Here is a 14316-nt window from a genome sequence, read left to right as displayed (position 1 = left end):
ACCCGTACTCGGCCGCACCAGGGTCGCAAACGGGTACCCGTACCCGGCCGGGTAGCCGGGTATCGGGTAGGGTACGGGTATCGGGTACCCGGTTGCGACCTCTGTCACGTGGGAGGCAAATGTGCCACCTTTTATCATTTATTTAACGAATGCTTTTACACAATTAGAGCACCAGATATATACCAGAGAGTTAGTGGATGTCAGCCCACGTAACCACACAGCAATGCAACAGCCTACTCCTCAAGCACGTGCAGGGCAAACCGATCCGCCTGGCGCGCTCTGACGCACCCTGACGCACTTCACGTGCCACCTGATTTGGTTTGTTGATTTCGTCGAACATTTCGGTGGAGGTCGCGTTCAGCCTCACTGGGCGTTGGCAACAGCTGCGCGCTCGCTGGGAGTCAACTAATCACGAATCACAAGATGCTCGTTCAATGAAAAGAAATCGGCTAAACATACCAATCAATGCCCACCTGAATAAATAAAAAAGCATCTTCTCGATGAAGCTTTTTCTGAATGAGCAAGTTGACATTAATATACTAATTATAAGAATTTTTATTATAATTATGCAAGCATTTTACCGCATCATAGAGGATGTCCAACGGGGAGATGGAGCGATGAAACGGTTGGTGCCCAAAGCTATCGTCGATGTAACCTCGTACGAGGATTTTCAGCATTGTTACATCGCACGGTTTTGTGAGGGGTGGTGGCGGCAATGGCGTCTTGGGAGGGAGGCCTGGATCCAGCAGTAGATTGACCATGGCTGCTTATGATGATGGTGGATGATGATGGATATGTTTGTTTGAACTTCTTTCGCACCGTACAAAGCCAACCGTGCTATTCGGTATTATGATCGTGCAATTGTTTACCAACAAATAGTTGTCGTCGATAAGCCGTTATTGCCCCGAGCAGGGCCTCCATGAATGGCACAGTCCGCATCAAACGCAGTAACCATGATAAGTATCATTATTTAGCAAATGTTTACAAAGATATTGGGGAAGTAGATGATCTAAAAGCGGGGATATGTTCTGGTCTCAGCTGCGCGATGTGCAGAGCAGATAATGGCCGCTGTTATTACTGCTGTCGCGGGTCGCTGGTGACAGCGGGGCGCCCGTTCGTAGCGTCCAGGCGTGGTCGTGGCAGAGGGGGGCGCGGGGATGTGCAAGGGGCTGGGATCTGCGGTCTAGTTGTGGTCAGGCGCGCGAACACGGGCCGTGACCAATTAAAAGCGGTGCGCGACGCGCGATAGTGAAGAGGACGTGGATCTGGGTGCGTGGTCCGTGCGTGCGTGGGGAAGTGGGCGCGTGTCCGTGCGTGCGTGCGTGGGGAAGTGGGCGCGCGCACGAGCGCGAGCGTGGCTCGAGGGGTTGCGCAGCGATCGGCACACTGCCCGAGGAAACTCGATCTGCCGCTGACGGCCAACTTCGCCGGCGAATATCTGAACCGGTCTTGGGCCTCCCCCTAGCTCGATTAAGCCTTAAAATTTTGTACCAGCGTGTAAACATCGGCACCGGGGAGACAAAGGCGGCCGGGGCGCGGTGTTGGTCACCCATCCTCTCGTGTGCCATGCCGGCCTTCATAGGTGCTGCTTGCGAACGGCACTCGCCCTAACAGTCTGTTACAGGCTATGCGGGGCGATCTTTGTCTTTACATGCGTGTGTGTGCGTGTTCACGTGTGTCGCTGCAGATGGACAGTTCCCCGTGCAGACTCAGCCCAGCTGGTTCCCAGCCCTCCCCCCGTACTCTGCCACCCCACCCACCATGGGCCCCCCCCAGCAGGGGTACCCAACGTCCCCCGGCGAGTATGGACCAGGTACGCCTTCCGGGCCACGGGAATGTGGAATGGGCACCGCCGTTGGTGATGAGAGCCGCGCGTCGCGCGTTCGTTCAGGGCGTGGAGGTGCCTTACTTCATGGCGAACGCTGTTATTCTCTGTGTAATCCTGTGCGTGTTGTGTAGCTATTGTAATTGTAATCGTAGAATGCGATTGAAATCGCATAATGCGGTTGTAATTGTATGTTGTAATTGTATCATGTAATTGTATATTGTAATTGTGATCATGTATAATAGTATTGTAATCGTACAATGCAATTGGAATTGTATACAGGTGGTGGCCCCCCGTTTTTATGATACAATGCGATCCCGAAAATCCCCCCCCCCGTCGTTGGAAAGCGGGTACCCCTATTTTCCCCGTAGACGGTGGAGAGGGGAAGAAACAACGCTTGCCGATGTGTTTTTCCTTTCATCGGCCGTACGTAACAGGGCTCAACGGGGAAACATCCACCAAAGCAAAGCGCTCGAGAATAACGAAACCGCCACGCGCCAAGTCACGTCGGAAGGCAGACCCCCCCCCCCCCGCTCCCGCTCACGCGCCGTTCGTGTCGGGAGACGCGTCGCACGTCGAGTTTGGGCGCCGTTAAGATCGACCCGTTGGTGGCGTGTTGTGTAGGCGTCGCGGAAAGTGCAGATCGTTTGTGAAAATCGGACCACCGTCGTAAAACCGGAGGCAGTCCGCCGATGCGATTTCGTCGAATCGTGACGCTCCGTTTGTGCGCGGCGTGGCTCAACGACCGTGCAAGCGCTCAACCCCAGGCCTTGGCATCAGAACCTTGACTAAAATCATCAGAATCCTTATTGAGGCTGGAGGCGGAGGAATCTGATGAGCTACGAAGCGCTTTTTCACAGACGTCCAATCAGGGGCGGGCGGGCGGGCAGGTCGTCAAGTTGCACCAAACAAACGAATACAACGGCCGTTGTGAGCGCACGATAGGGGAAACGTCGTAAGCAAGTGGATGATACGTAAATAAGTGAATGTAAATAAAGTATAGGAGTACAACAATCGGACACGGGTGCACATCCCCTGGTGCCTCTACGAACAAAGCCGACTCAATAAGGCAACCTTTGTTTGGCTACTGTACCCTCCTTGTTGAATTTTTTTTTCAACCGAGTACCACCTTGCCTTACCCAACACGGTTCTGAGAAATAAATGCGTGAATAATGACCATCGATAGTTTAACCAATTGTCAATTTTGTGAGGCATTCTAATTCGCTAGTATACTGCAAGCAAATAACATCAATTCAACGGGACGCTTTGCATACGTGGCGTAGTTTGTTCGTGCTCGTTTACGATCAATGAGTTTAGAAAGGTATTTGATATCGTTCTCAGTTACCATATGGATAAAATATTCTCGTAGTTATTATGCATGCGTGATTATTCACCAGTGACTCTCATGTATGATATCACTTCACACATTATAGATCCCCTCATGTACCCCCTGGGACGTTGCCACGTACCCCCAAGGGTCTGCGTATCCCCGATTAGAATTGATATACGGCAGCAGGCACCATTTAATTAGATATGTGTGCGTGTGAGTTTGACTGCAGTGTTATGGTCAATGTTTACGGTATATTTTACATTGATTTTTGCGTAACTGTCATTACTGTCTTGATTTGAAGCTTTCGTGACTGCAGGAATCCATACTCTTTGGTTCTTTTGGTAAAGTCATGTAGGTAGATTAATAAAATAACATTATTTTAATTTTATTTTTCTACGTACTTTATTTTATTATATTTTTCTACCTACGTGACTTTACCGAGTGAACCAAAGAGTATGTCATTACTGTGTTTGCTATATGTGTGTGCTGCAGTGGCGAGATGTTAACTGCCTCGCCAGGTAGGCAGAAGGTCGTGGATTCGGTCCCGACCCTGACGCCTGCTGTATATGTGGAGTTTGCGTGTCTCTCTCCCCGTGGTCGCGTGGATTTTCTCCGGTTCCTCCGGTTTTTTACGTCCACATTTTGGAACATGCGCTTAGAGTAATCGGCTGTTGTAATTTTCCACATGGATAAGCCACTACGTTGAGCAAAAATTTGTGGCCAGGTCGCTTCTGATAAAAAAGAGCGATGGGGCCGTCCATAAATGACGTCATGCACCTGGGGGGGGGGGGGGTCAGACATTTGTGACGGTGTGTGACGAGGGGGGGGGGGGGTGAGAAATGTGACGTCACATCAAAATGCGCAACTTTTAATAAATATAGACAACACGTTCTACTTAATTAAATAGACTTTTTGATAAATGTTTTCTCCTCCAACATCAGAGTGCAGCAGCACATTAAATACGCACTACAATGACAATAGTTTAAAGCAATTTGAAGCATGTTTTATTTGGGGGGGGGGGCAGAGCTTTGTGACGTCATATTTGAGCTCCGTTGGCTTTAATTGGTTAAAAAAAAATGGAGAACGGTGCGCTGGTTCAATTTTCTGCTCATGGCCAACACCAATAACGATTATTTGAATCGCCCTTTGGCCTCCCCTAGGTCAACTTGGCCTCAAGTGAGTACCTTGTGCGGTGTGCAAACATCACCACTGGGGAGACAAAGGCGGCCGGGCGTGGTTCTGGCCACCCACTCCCTCGTGTGCCGTGCTGACCTTCATAGGTGCTCGCTAACAGCAGTTGCCCCAAAAGTATGTTCAGGCAAAATGAGGGATCTTTGTCTTTGTGTTTGACTACATGCTGATGTTCATTGTATCAGTGTGTTCTGTACAGTACATGTTACATTATTAATTAGTTTGCGTAAGTGTCATTACATGTTTGCTTTGTGTGTGTTATAGTGATTGCGTAGTGGTAATGTAGTGGTTATTGCTTTGCGCTATGAACCCAGCGACCGAGTTCGATTCCCGCTCACGGCTAACACCGGTGACGATGATCTGAACCGGTCCTGGGCCTCTCCTAGGTCGACTCGGCCTCAAATGAGTACCTGGTGCGGTGTGTAAACATCGCCACTCGGGAGACAAACACGGCCGGGCGTGGTGCTGGTTACCCACCGCCTCGTGTGCCGTGCCGGCCTTCATAGGCGCTCGCTTACTGCACTTGGCCCAACAGTCTGTTACAAGCTACGGGGGGGGGGGGGGGTCTTTACCTTTGTGTGTATGTTGTGTTTGTACACCGCGTCATTACGTGTTTGGCGTCTCGTCACCTGACACTCTGGACACCCTTGCCAAAACGAGATGTTCCATCTGAAAGGGATGGTGCAGGCGAATGCATTTTCATCTTATGTATATCAATCACCAACAACAACAACAACCACCACAACAATGGTAAATCAACAGCGTCCCCCTCTCCGCCCCTGCCTCCCCCTCCGTTCTCCGACCAGCCTTCTACCCGCCGCAGCCCGTGGGCCCCTACCCTGCGTACGGCCAGCCCTTGGCGGCAGGGGGGCCCGGCGGTCCCGCGGGCCCCACGATGGTCGTGCCGTCGGCGGCGGGCCAGGCGCTGACGCTGCTGCACAGCGAGGTGCCCCAGCCGTACCCCATGCGCATGGTGTGCCCGCACTGCCAGCTGCTGGTCACGACGCAGACCTCTCACGTCTCGGGCACAATGAGCGTGCTCATGTGCGTCCTCTGCTGCATCGTCGGGTGAGTGCGGGGGGGCCCCCCCCTCCCTACCGCTTCTCAGTCCGTGAGGGGGGGGGGGGGTAGCTGGTGGGGGGGCAAGTTGGGTAGGGGGGGGGATAGTGGGCAGTGCCACCTGGGGTGGAAATTCAACCGAGTGTCTGCCATGGGGCAGTGTCCACCATGGGCAGTGTCTGCCATGGGGAGTGTCTACCATGATAAGTGTCCACTAGGGGCAGTGTCCACCATGGGCATTGTCCACCATGGGCAGTGTCCACCATGGGCAGTGTCCACCATGAACAGCGTCCACCACAGACATTGTCCACCATGGGCAGTGTCTACCATGGGCTGTGTCTACCATGACCAGTGTTCACCACAGGCAGTGTTCACCACAGGCAGTGTCCACCATGAACAGCGTCCACCGTGGGGAGTGTCCACCATGGGCAGTGTCCACCGTGGGTAGAAAGCTTATTCTCATATTCCGTAGATATTTCACATCAAGTTTTTTTTTCTCTCGCCCCCTCGAACGCTCGCACGCTCACTCGGATGAAATTCAACAGCGTGCATCCTATGGAGAGAATTTCCCCCCTCCCATGGGAATGTGGAATTTCCCACTGTGGAAACAGAGATGAGCGCCGCAACCAACGCCCCCTTTCGTTTTGAACCCGGGAGACGCTTCTCAATGATCTCAAAACTTTTTTTTTTCCCTTCCCAAAAAACGACCGCGCGTCGCCGACCCACTTCAAACGGCAGCGCTCGCACACGCCCCAATTCTCTGGCCACCTTCGCCTTTACCGCCGCTACTTGGCGAGATTAATCCGGGCAGCTGTAGGAAGAGGGCGTCCGGGGGAAACGAACGCACCAAAAAAAAAGGTCCGGAAACGGACGAGCGGCGGTTTGGGGAAAACAAGGATTCAAGAATAGGTCACAACGACATAATCTTTAGGCCTATTTTAAAAGCGGCGCGTTTTTTTTCCTTTTCCAAAGCAAACACAGGAGGGCTATGATTAGTGATCGCCGGCGCGCTGACAACAGGGGTATCACAACGGCGCGATCGTAATCTCTTCCGTGTCCCCATGCGGCCCGTGTGGCGGAGCCAGAGGTGGGGGGTGCAAGCGAGCCGGAAGAGACGCGCGGATTGAATGGGCTTTATTTGACGGTCGGGGTGAAACTAAATTACTAAACTATTTAAACAATTTTTTAAATTTTTCCAGGTAAGGCCCACTAAGCTATGTAGCTCTTTTTCAGCTTATCACGTGGCTTATCACGTGGAAATGTATTGCAGCCAAATTATTTAAACGCACTATTCAGAATGTGGAGGGAAAAACCTATTTGCATGTTCTTCCCGTGACCACGGGCAGAACATGCAAAAATACACGTGACCACAGGGAGAGAGAGAGATGCAAACTCCAATTATACAGGCGTCAGGGTCGGGATCGAATCCACTACCTCCTGTATACCAGGCGGGGTAGTTAACATCTCGCCTCCATGGGTTGGATGCCAGCGGTGGTCCCGTGGAGGTGGTGAGCCTATCGTCTTTCTAGTGCGCTCCTTCCAACTTTGGTTTGGCACGTGCAGGACTCTTCCCCCGGACAGACTTGGGAAGTGTTCCCCGGAGCAAACGTCTAAGCCAGCGGTCGGGAACTTATGGCTCGCGAGCCATATATGGCTCTTCCGGTGATGGCATATGGCTCCCAGGCAATTTTGAGTTGAAAAAAAAAAATAAAAAAATCAGTTTGGAACTGATTTTAAAATACTTGTGATATTGCTTAATAATACTGTGTCATTTAAAGTAAACAGAAATTAGTTTTGAAGATAAATTTCACGGGTCACGCCTGCACGAAGCTCAACCTCACCACGTATGAACCAGACTACAAGGCCATCAGCAAAACCATGCGGCACCAGAAGTTGCATTAAAAGTAAGACATTTAATTTATTATACGTTAAAAATACTATATGGCTCTCAATCAAATATATTTAGAAATATTTGGCTTTTATGGCTCTCCCAGTCAAAAAGGTTCCCCGACCCCTAGTCAAAGCGGAGGTTTTGGTCTCGTTTAGAAGTCCCGCCTTCTTCATCTGTCAGTATCGCCGCGTACAAAATATAAAATGTTTGTTTTTACACATCTCATCAGCCCCACGGCCTTCTGTGGAGTGAACCTCTCCAGCAGCACATTCAGTGTCTCGACAGCAGAGTCAGGCTTGCTTCAAGCAGTGCTGGGGAACTGCCGATGTCTAAAGGGCAAGGAAGAGCCTCTCCCTTAGAAATTGGTCCTAGTTCGGCGCAAAACCATAGCAAAAAATTCTGGTATCGATTGACGCCAGTTACTGACCGGGCCGAGACGTTAAAACTCACTACACACGACGATGGTTTAGCCGCGTGCGTGCGCGTCCGCGTAAATAAAAAAACGCGGATGTTTGAATCCAGCGCGCCAAACCCGCAGGCTCTGGTCCCCATGGAACGGCCATGATGAGCCCACGTTTGAAATAAAGACGGGAAAGAAAGATTTGGTGGTACAACTGAGTGTGTCTCTGACACGGACATTGTAACTTCATTAAAGGAGAGAGAGAGAGCAAAGAGGAACCCAGTCCCAATGACCTGAAGCCAAAAGCCCATTTGTGCTGGCTCAGCGCTTTGCCGATGTGGCAATTATGAACCAGCTTAGACCAGATCCACAACTCCAACCCAGGATTCTAATGTTACTGGCTCATTACACCCCCCCCTGCCTCCTGAATAAGAGAGTCAGACACTTAAGGTCCAGCACTTGAACTTGTCGACCTGCCAGTGCTGGCTCCTGCGTCCGTGACAGCCTTTAAGAGTCCCCAGAGAGAGAGAGTGACACCCGCACCCAAACCTGGAGCCAGAACCTCATCGGTGCTGTCTGAGCATCTCCGACACGTCCATTATGAGTCCCCAGATAAAGACAAGAGGGACGCGCAGCCTCAGAACGTGAACCCATAAACTCATCGGTAACTGCGACGCAGCCATTACGATCGCCCTGAGCCAGTGGGGCCACTCAGCGCGCTGGCGAGATGTTAACTCCCTCTCCTGGTATGCAGCACGTCGTGGGTTCGATCCCGACCCTGACGCCTGCTGTGTATTTGGAGTGCGCGTGTCTCTCCCCGTGGTCGTATGGACTTTTCCTCCGGGTCCTCCGCTTTTCCCCTCCACGTGCGTTTAGAGTATTTGGCTGGTATAAATTTCCACGTGATGATGAGCCGCTTCGTTGAGCTGTTGATCATTTGTGGCCAGGTCGCTTCTGAAAAAAAAGAGCTATGTATCTAAGTGGGCCTTACCTGGAATTCATTAAACACGTGGGGCGGTTTTCCATAAAAGGTTTCGCCGTGCTCGCACTCAAGCGCGTGTGCGTGGGGACGCAGCCATGGCTCTGGGTAAAGCCTCGGCGACCGTAGTTCCATCGCCACCATCGCCTTGCTCGTTAATCCTGCAGGCAAGGCTAGTGATGAGGCCCCCCCCCCCCCCCCCCCCCCGTCTCTCTCCCTCCCTCTCTTGCTCGCTTCGCGCGCCGAGATCTCGTTCCGGTTATTTTGGAGGCACGTCTCCCCGAGGAGGAGGATGAGCATGAGCAGTTGAGGACCAGGAGTCGGGCCAGAGCTTCCAAACTCATGAGCTCACCCACGAGGGGCCCAGGAGTGGCTCTACCACTCGCAGCCCTCTCCTTCTCTCTCTTGCGCACGGCTCTCTCCCTCTCTCGCTCGCTCCATGTCGCTCGCTGTCTGTCCATCTCTCTCTCGCTCGCCTTGGGTCTCGCCCTCCCTCTCTCGCCGTGGCTCGGAAAGGGACGGCAACAACCTGAGATGGTTTTGTTCCGCCACGTCTCGTGAACGCGCGCACCCACGTGATGTTTTTGCCTTTTGCCCGTTAGCGTTTTCCTCCCAATTTTTTTGGTTAAATTGACGCAGCTATGACCATACTTTTGCCACGCTGGCCAGTGCGTGTTGGCGATGGGGATCGGGTGCCCAGGACTCGTTCCGCTAATGCTCGCCGACCGGAATGGAACTCGTGCGGCCAGCTTCGCTGTGAGGTGTTGTCCCTGTCACGTTTTCGGTTGTTCCTGCCACACCGCTACCAACGCGGTCGATTCCTTCCTCTTTTGGGTGCGGAGCGGTGGCGCAGCTGTTAGCGCACTGCGCTTTGCACCCGGTAACCCGAGTTCGATTCGCGGCCTAGGTGGCGAAGAGTGATGTTCTCTGCTTCCCCCCCCCCTCTCGAGCATTGTGGTGAAGTATGGTCAATAACCCTCAAGAGCAGCAAGGTGTGGGGAGGCCTTCATCCAGAAGTGGATTGACAAAGGAATACCTTTATCTCTGCTGCCCTTCATGTTGTATTGGTTTTGTGTGGCCCTGTGGCCGGCGCAACCGACTCACAATAGGGAGGTCACGCGTTCAAATTCCGGTTGGGGGCCGACTCAGCCCAACATCATCACCACCACCACCACCTGCTAAAATGAGTGACTTTTGTGGGAGGTCCACTGGCCGTGCCACGGAAGGACTAGTTGCCGTCACGGCAATGTGGAATTTCCACTGCGGGCTCGGGGTGTGTCACCAATGAGGATTAGCGTCGCTCCACCCTCGGTACAACAGGGAGACGCATTTCTGTTTGAGCAGCTAACGAGCCCATCATCTGTTTATTTTTGTTATATTCCCCCAATATTATCCCGATTGTGCTGTCGGCATCATCACGAGACGAAGAAGAGCCATTCGGTAACTCTCACAGAGCTGTGCAACCTTATCGTGCTAGAGGACAGCCCATGGAAGTTTATTTCACAGGGCTACCTCTGAGATACCTTCAAACTTTTCTGTTTAGTTTATTGTCCTTCCCCCCCGAACCTCCGATTAGCATGGTTGGCTACGTACGGTGCAAAACAAGTTCAACATACGTACATACAAGCGACATCCCGTCCACACAGTAGGGCAAGGCAATTTCCCACTCACTCTGCATATGAGAGTAGTTTTCATCGCACACCGGCCAAACCAATATTGCATTCTCAGAGCTGGAATTTAGCCAAATTAAGTGCAGAACCGAATTTAACGTGGTCATTGCTTTTGTCTGCGCAGTGGTTGGTGAGCGGGCTGAGATCATCAACTTACTGGACTTGAGAACCCGGTGTAATCATGGGCAGCTGTCTGGATTCGAACCCAGTTTCTTACCGGTGGCAGTGTTGTTTGTTTTTTTGCTGTTGTAAGCGTCGCAGTGTTTTCGTGAAAAGTCCGCGTTGGATTTCACGTCGCCACCCAGGCCGCTTGCTTCCGTGATTGGCTGCGCCGCCTGTGAAAAACCTGTCATGTGACCTCGTGACTGTCCCATCGCCAATGGTGACCCACCTCCCCCCCCGTGCCAGCATTATTTACGTTTTGCTTGACGTTGGCAGAAAATCTGGGAGCCTATTTCAACACCCGAATCAAATCCTGAAGGTTGCCAGCCACGTGCGCCGTGTAGCAGCTCACAGCCGGGTAGCGTGAAGCAATAAAACGCTTCGGGAGCGGTTTCGTCGTCCATCTCTTATCCCATCCCTGCAGCCACTCGAGGCGCTGCTATTCACCGCCAAGATGTACGAGTAAAAAAAAAGTTACCGACCCATAAGTGGAATCGCGACAATTCACGGCATCGCCAGGGAGTGTTCAATCACTCCACCGCTCGGCGTTGAGCGAGCCCGCGCCGCTGAAAGCAACCGCGGAGCGTCGCTCGTCTCCATGAGCTTCCCTGAGCCTGGCGGTGGGAATTCCACATTCTTATGGCTACGGACATGTACCGCCTTGCGCAATTGCCTCGGCTCGGAATCTGGACGGCCGCCACCGCCGACCCAGTAGCCCGGGCGGTTCAGTGCAGACCACTGATCCTATGGCGGTGGCACGGCCGTGCGGTTATTTCCGTGCCGTTTCCACCCCCTGCACCCCCCCCACCCCCGGACTTGCACTTCGATCGCCGCCCAGCGCCGGCCACATCAAAATGCAGCACGGGGCCCGGGACGTCGTCTCGATTACACAACGAGAGAGAGAGAAGGAGCTACCGGCCAGTTTGATGAGCTTATGCGTGCGTGCGTGCATACATTCACACGCCCCCACACTTAACTCACAACCGATATGTCAAGGTCATCTCCCAGATGTTATTAAAATAGCCAAAGTGGCAAAGTCAAAAGTCTCCCCCTTCCCACGCCCCCCCCCTTCCCCACCAGAACCAAGTGTGGCGCTCAGTTCTGGTGGTGGAAATTCTACATTCTCATGGTGGGGAGCAGTCTAACTTTCATCGGCCCTGTAGAAAGTTTCTGATCGGTGCTCATCACATGTTTTCGCACCTGCGTACATAGCACGGTTGGCTACGTACACTGATGCGAAATAAGCTCAGCAGACAGTACTTGTACATAATCACCCGTCTGTCCGTACATGACGCATGGATCATGGGCACGGACGCGGACTAAAAACGCGGAACGAAAGCTGTGAGGTGTGCGGAGAGGCGCGTGAAGAGGCGCACGTTGGGAATCGCGTTGCGAGCGGACAAGAAGAGCCACGTGGATCGGAGAGCGCACACGTGCGCACGCGGGGCAGAGACTCGCCTATGACTTTGAGAGAAGTTAAGTGGGGCTCGGGCAGGGTGCATCGTCGCTAGAAGGGGGGGGGGCGATGGCCGGCGGTGGAGACGCAGCGGTGCAATCCGCTCGCGTGCTGGAGCCGCAGCAATTCTACCGTTGCGCCCCTGTGACGATTATTTTTAAGTTGATACTGCTGATGATGATGCTGCTGCTGCTGCTAATGGTGGTGATGATATATGTATTATTTGATGCTGCTTCTACCGCTGTTATCGTGATGCTGCCGCCGCTCGTAATTAATGACGTGGCGACAGCGACGGTGACAGTCCGACCGGAGCCAAAAGGCCTCGCCTCGAGATCACACGCTGCGGGGTCGGGAGCGTCCGATCAACATGCCGATTCTGGGCGGGTGGGCGGGCGAGAGGGCGAGGGGCGTTTTGGCCGGGCGGGCCCCGACGAGCTCGGCGGCCCTGCGGAGGAAGGCGGCCTGCCCCCCCCCCCCCCCCCCCGAAATCTCGCAGCTGTCGCCCCGCGACGACGGAGACCGACGGCGCGGTGGCCTCCGGGCGGCCCCTTCCCCCCCCCCCCCCAACCACAGCGGGCGGCACCAACAGCGCAGTTTTTTTTTCCCTGAGCACGGCCGCAACTGTTGCTGTGTGTTTGCAATTAGCCGGCCTTTTTGATTAATGGTGCGGGGCCGTAGTTTTCTTTAGCTCCTGGTCGATGCCCCCTGAAGAGAGGGGGAAACGTTGCATGCCCCGCTTAAAATAACTGCCTGCCCCCCTTCGAGCTGCTTGGTTGTTGTCGTTGCGGCCTGGAGCGTGCGCAGGAGCCGGTGTGCGTGGTTTGTGTGCGCCTGCTTGCGTGGGTGCGTGGCTGCGTGGCTGCGTGGCTGCGTGGCTGCGTGGCTGCGTGGGTGCGTGGCTGCGTGGCTGCGTGGGTGCGTGCCTGCGTGGGTGCGTGGCTGCGTGGGTCCGTGGTGCGTGCGTGGCTGCGTGGGTGCGTGGCTGCGTGGGTGCGTGGGTGCGTGCCTGCGTGGGTGCGTGGCTGCGTGGGTCCGTGGGTGCGTGCCTGCGTGGCTGCGTGGCTGCGTGGCTGCGTGGCTGCGTGGCTGCGTGGGTGCGTGGCTGCGTGGCTGCGTGGGTGCGTGGCTGCGTGGGTGCGTGGCTGCGTGGGTGCGTGGCTGCGTGCCTGCGTGGGTGCGTGGCTGCGTGGCTGCGTGGGTGCGTGCCTGCGTGGGTGCGTGGGTGCGTGCCTGTGTGGGTGCGTGGCTGCGTGGCTGCGTGCCTGCGTGGGTGCGTGGCTGCGTGCCTGCGTGGGTGCGTGGCTGCGTGGCTGCGTGCCTGCGTGGCTGCGTGGGTGCGTGGGTGCGTGGCTGCGTGGCTGCGTGGGTGCGTGGCTGCGTGGGTGCGTGCCTGCGTGGCTGCGTGGGTGCGTGGCTGCGTGGGTGCGTGGCTGCGTGCCTGCGCGGGTGCGTGCCTGCGCGGCTGCGTGGGTGCGTGCCTGCGTGGCTGCGTGGGTGCGTGGCTGCGTGAGTGCGTGGGCTGCGTGCCTGAGTGGGTGCGTGGCTGAGTGGGTGCGTGGGTGCGAGGGTGCGTGCCTGCGTGGCTGCGTGGCTGCGTGGCTGCGTGGGTGCGTGGGTGCGTGCCTGCGTGGGTGCGTGGCTGCGTGGCTGAGTGGGTGCGTGGGTGCGAGGGTGCGTGGCTGCGTGCCTGCGTGGGTGCGTGGCTGCGTGGGTGCGTGGCTGCGTGGCTGCGTGGGTGCGTGGCTGCGTGGCTGAGTGGGTGCGTGGGTGCGAGGGTGCGTGGTTGCGTGGCTGCGTGGCTGCGTGCGTGCGTGGCTGCGTGGCTGCGTGGCTGCGTGGCTGCGTGGGTGCGTGGCTGCGTGGCTGCGTGCCTGCGTGGGTGCGTGGCTGAGTGGGTGCGTGGGTGCGAGGGTGCGTGGCTGCGTGCCTGCGTGGGTGCGTGGGTGCGTGGTTGTGTCATTCGTTAGGAACCGTAGCTGTTGAGCCCTTCGCCGACTCTGCGAATCGCCACGATTATGGGGGTGGCCGCGTTGCGAACCGCGGATCGGTTCTTTTTGAACCGGCCCGGTGTGTGTCGTTCCTCGTCCTGCGCAGTGTGTTTGCGTGCGCTCCGTCAGCCTATTTGCGTGCAAAAAAAAAACCCGCTCATTCGTCGGCACGCCTGCTTGTGCACGACTGGCAAACACGACTGGCAAACAGCTACTTCCTTGTGCTATCCTTTGTGATAGGTTGCTTTTGAAAACGAGCCATGTAGCCCATTGGGCCTTTCCTGGAAAAATGAAAGAAATGAGGAGTGGTAGTGTCGTGGTTAGCGCAATGCACCGGTTCAATTTCTGCTCCTGGCCAACACCAG

General features: G+C 54.9%; 1 protein-coding gene across 4 annotated transcripts in view; it reads left to right on the top strand.

Moving 5' to 3' along the window:
- Window positions 1-14316, top strand: part of LOC133348064 (cell death-inducing p53-target protein 1-like) — a 35430-nt gene that overhangs the window by 15013 nt on the left and 6101 nt on the right. For all 4 annotated transcript variants that reach the window (XM_061560904.1, XM_061560905.1, XM_061560903.1 and 1 more), the window contains 2 exons: window positions 1688-1813; window positions 5153-5414. In XM_061560904.1, the coding sequence (XP_061416888.1) occupies window positions 1688-1813; window positions 5153-5414 (388 nt within the window). The remainder of the gene's footprint in view (window positions 1-1687; window positions 1814-5152; window positions 5415-14316) is intronic.

The sequence above is a fragment of the Lethenteron reissneri genome, chromosome 26 (assembly GCF_015708825.2).
Source record: "Lethenteron reissneri isolate LAM-NWPU_2019-01 chromosome 26, ASM1570882v1, whole genome shotgun sequence".
Classification (NCBI taxonomy): Eukaryota; Metazoa; Chordata; class Hyperoartia; order Petromyzontiformes; family Petromyzontidae; genus Lethenteron; species Lethenteron reissneri.
This window is presented reverse-complemented; position numbering and strand designations above follow the sequence as displayed.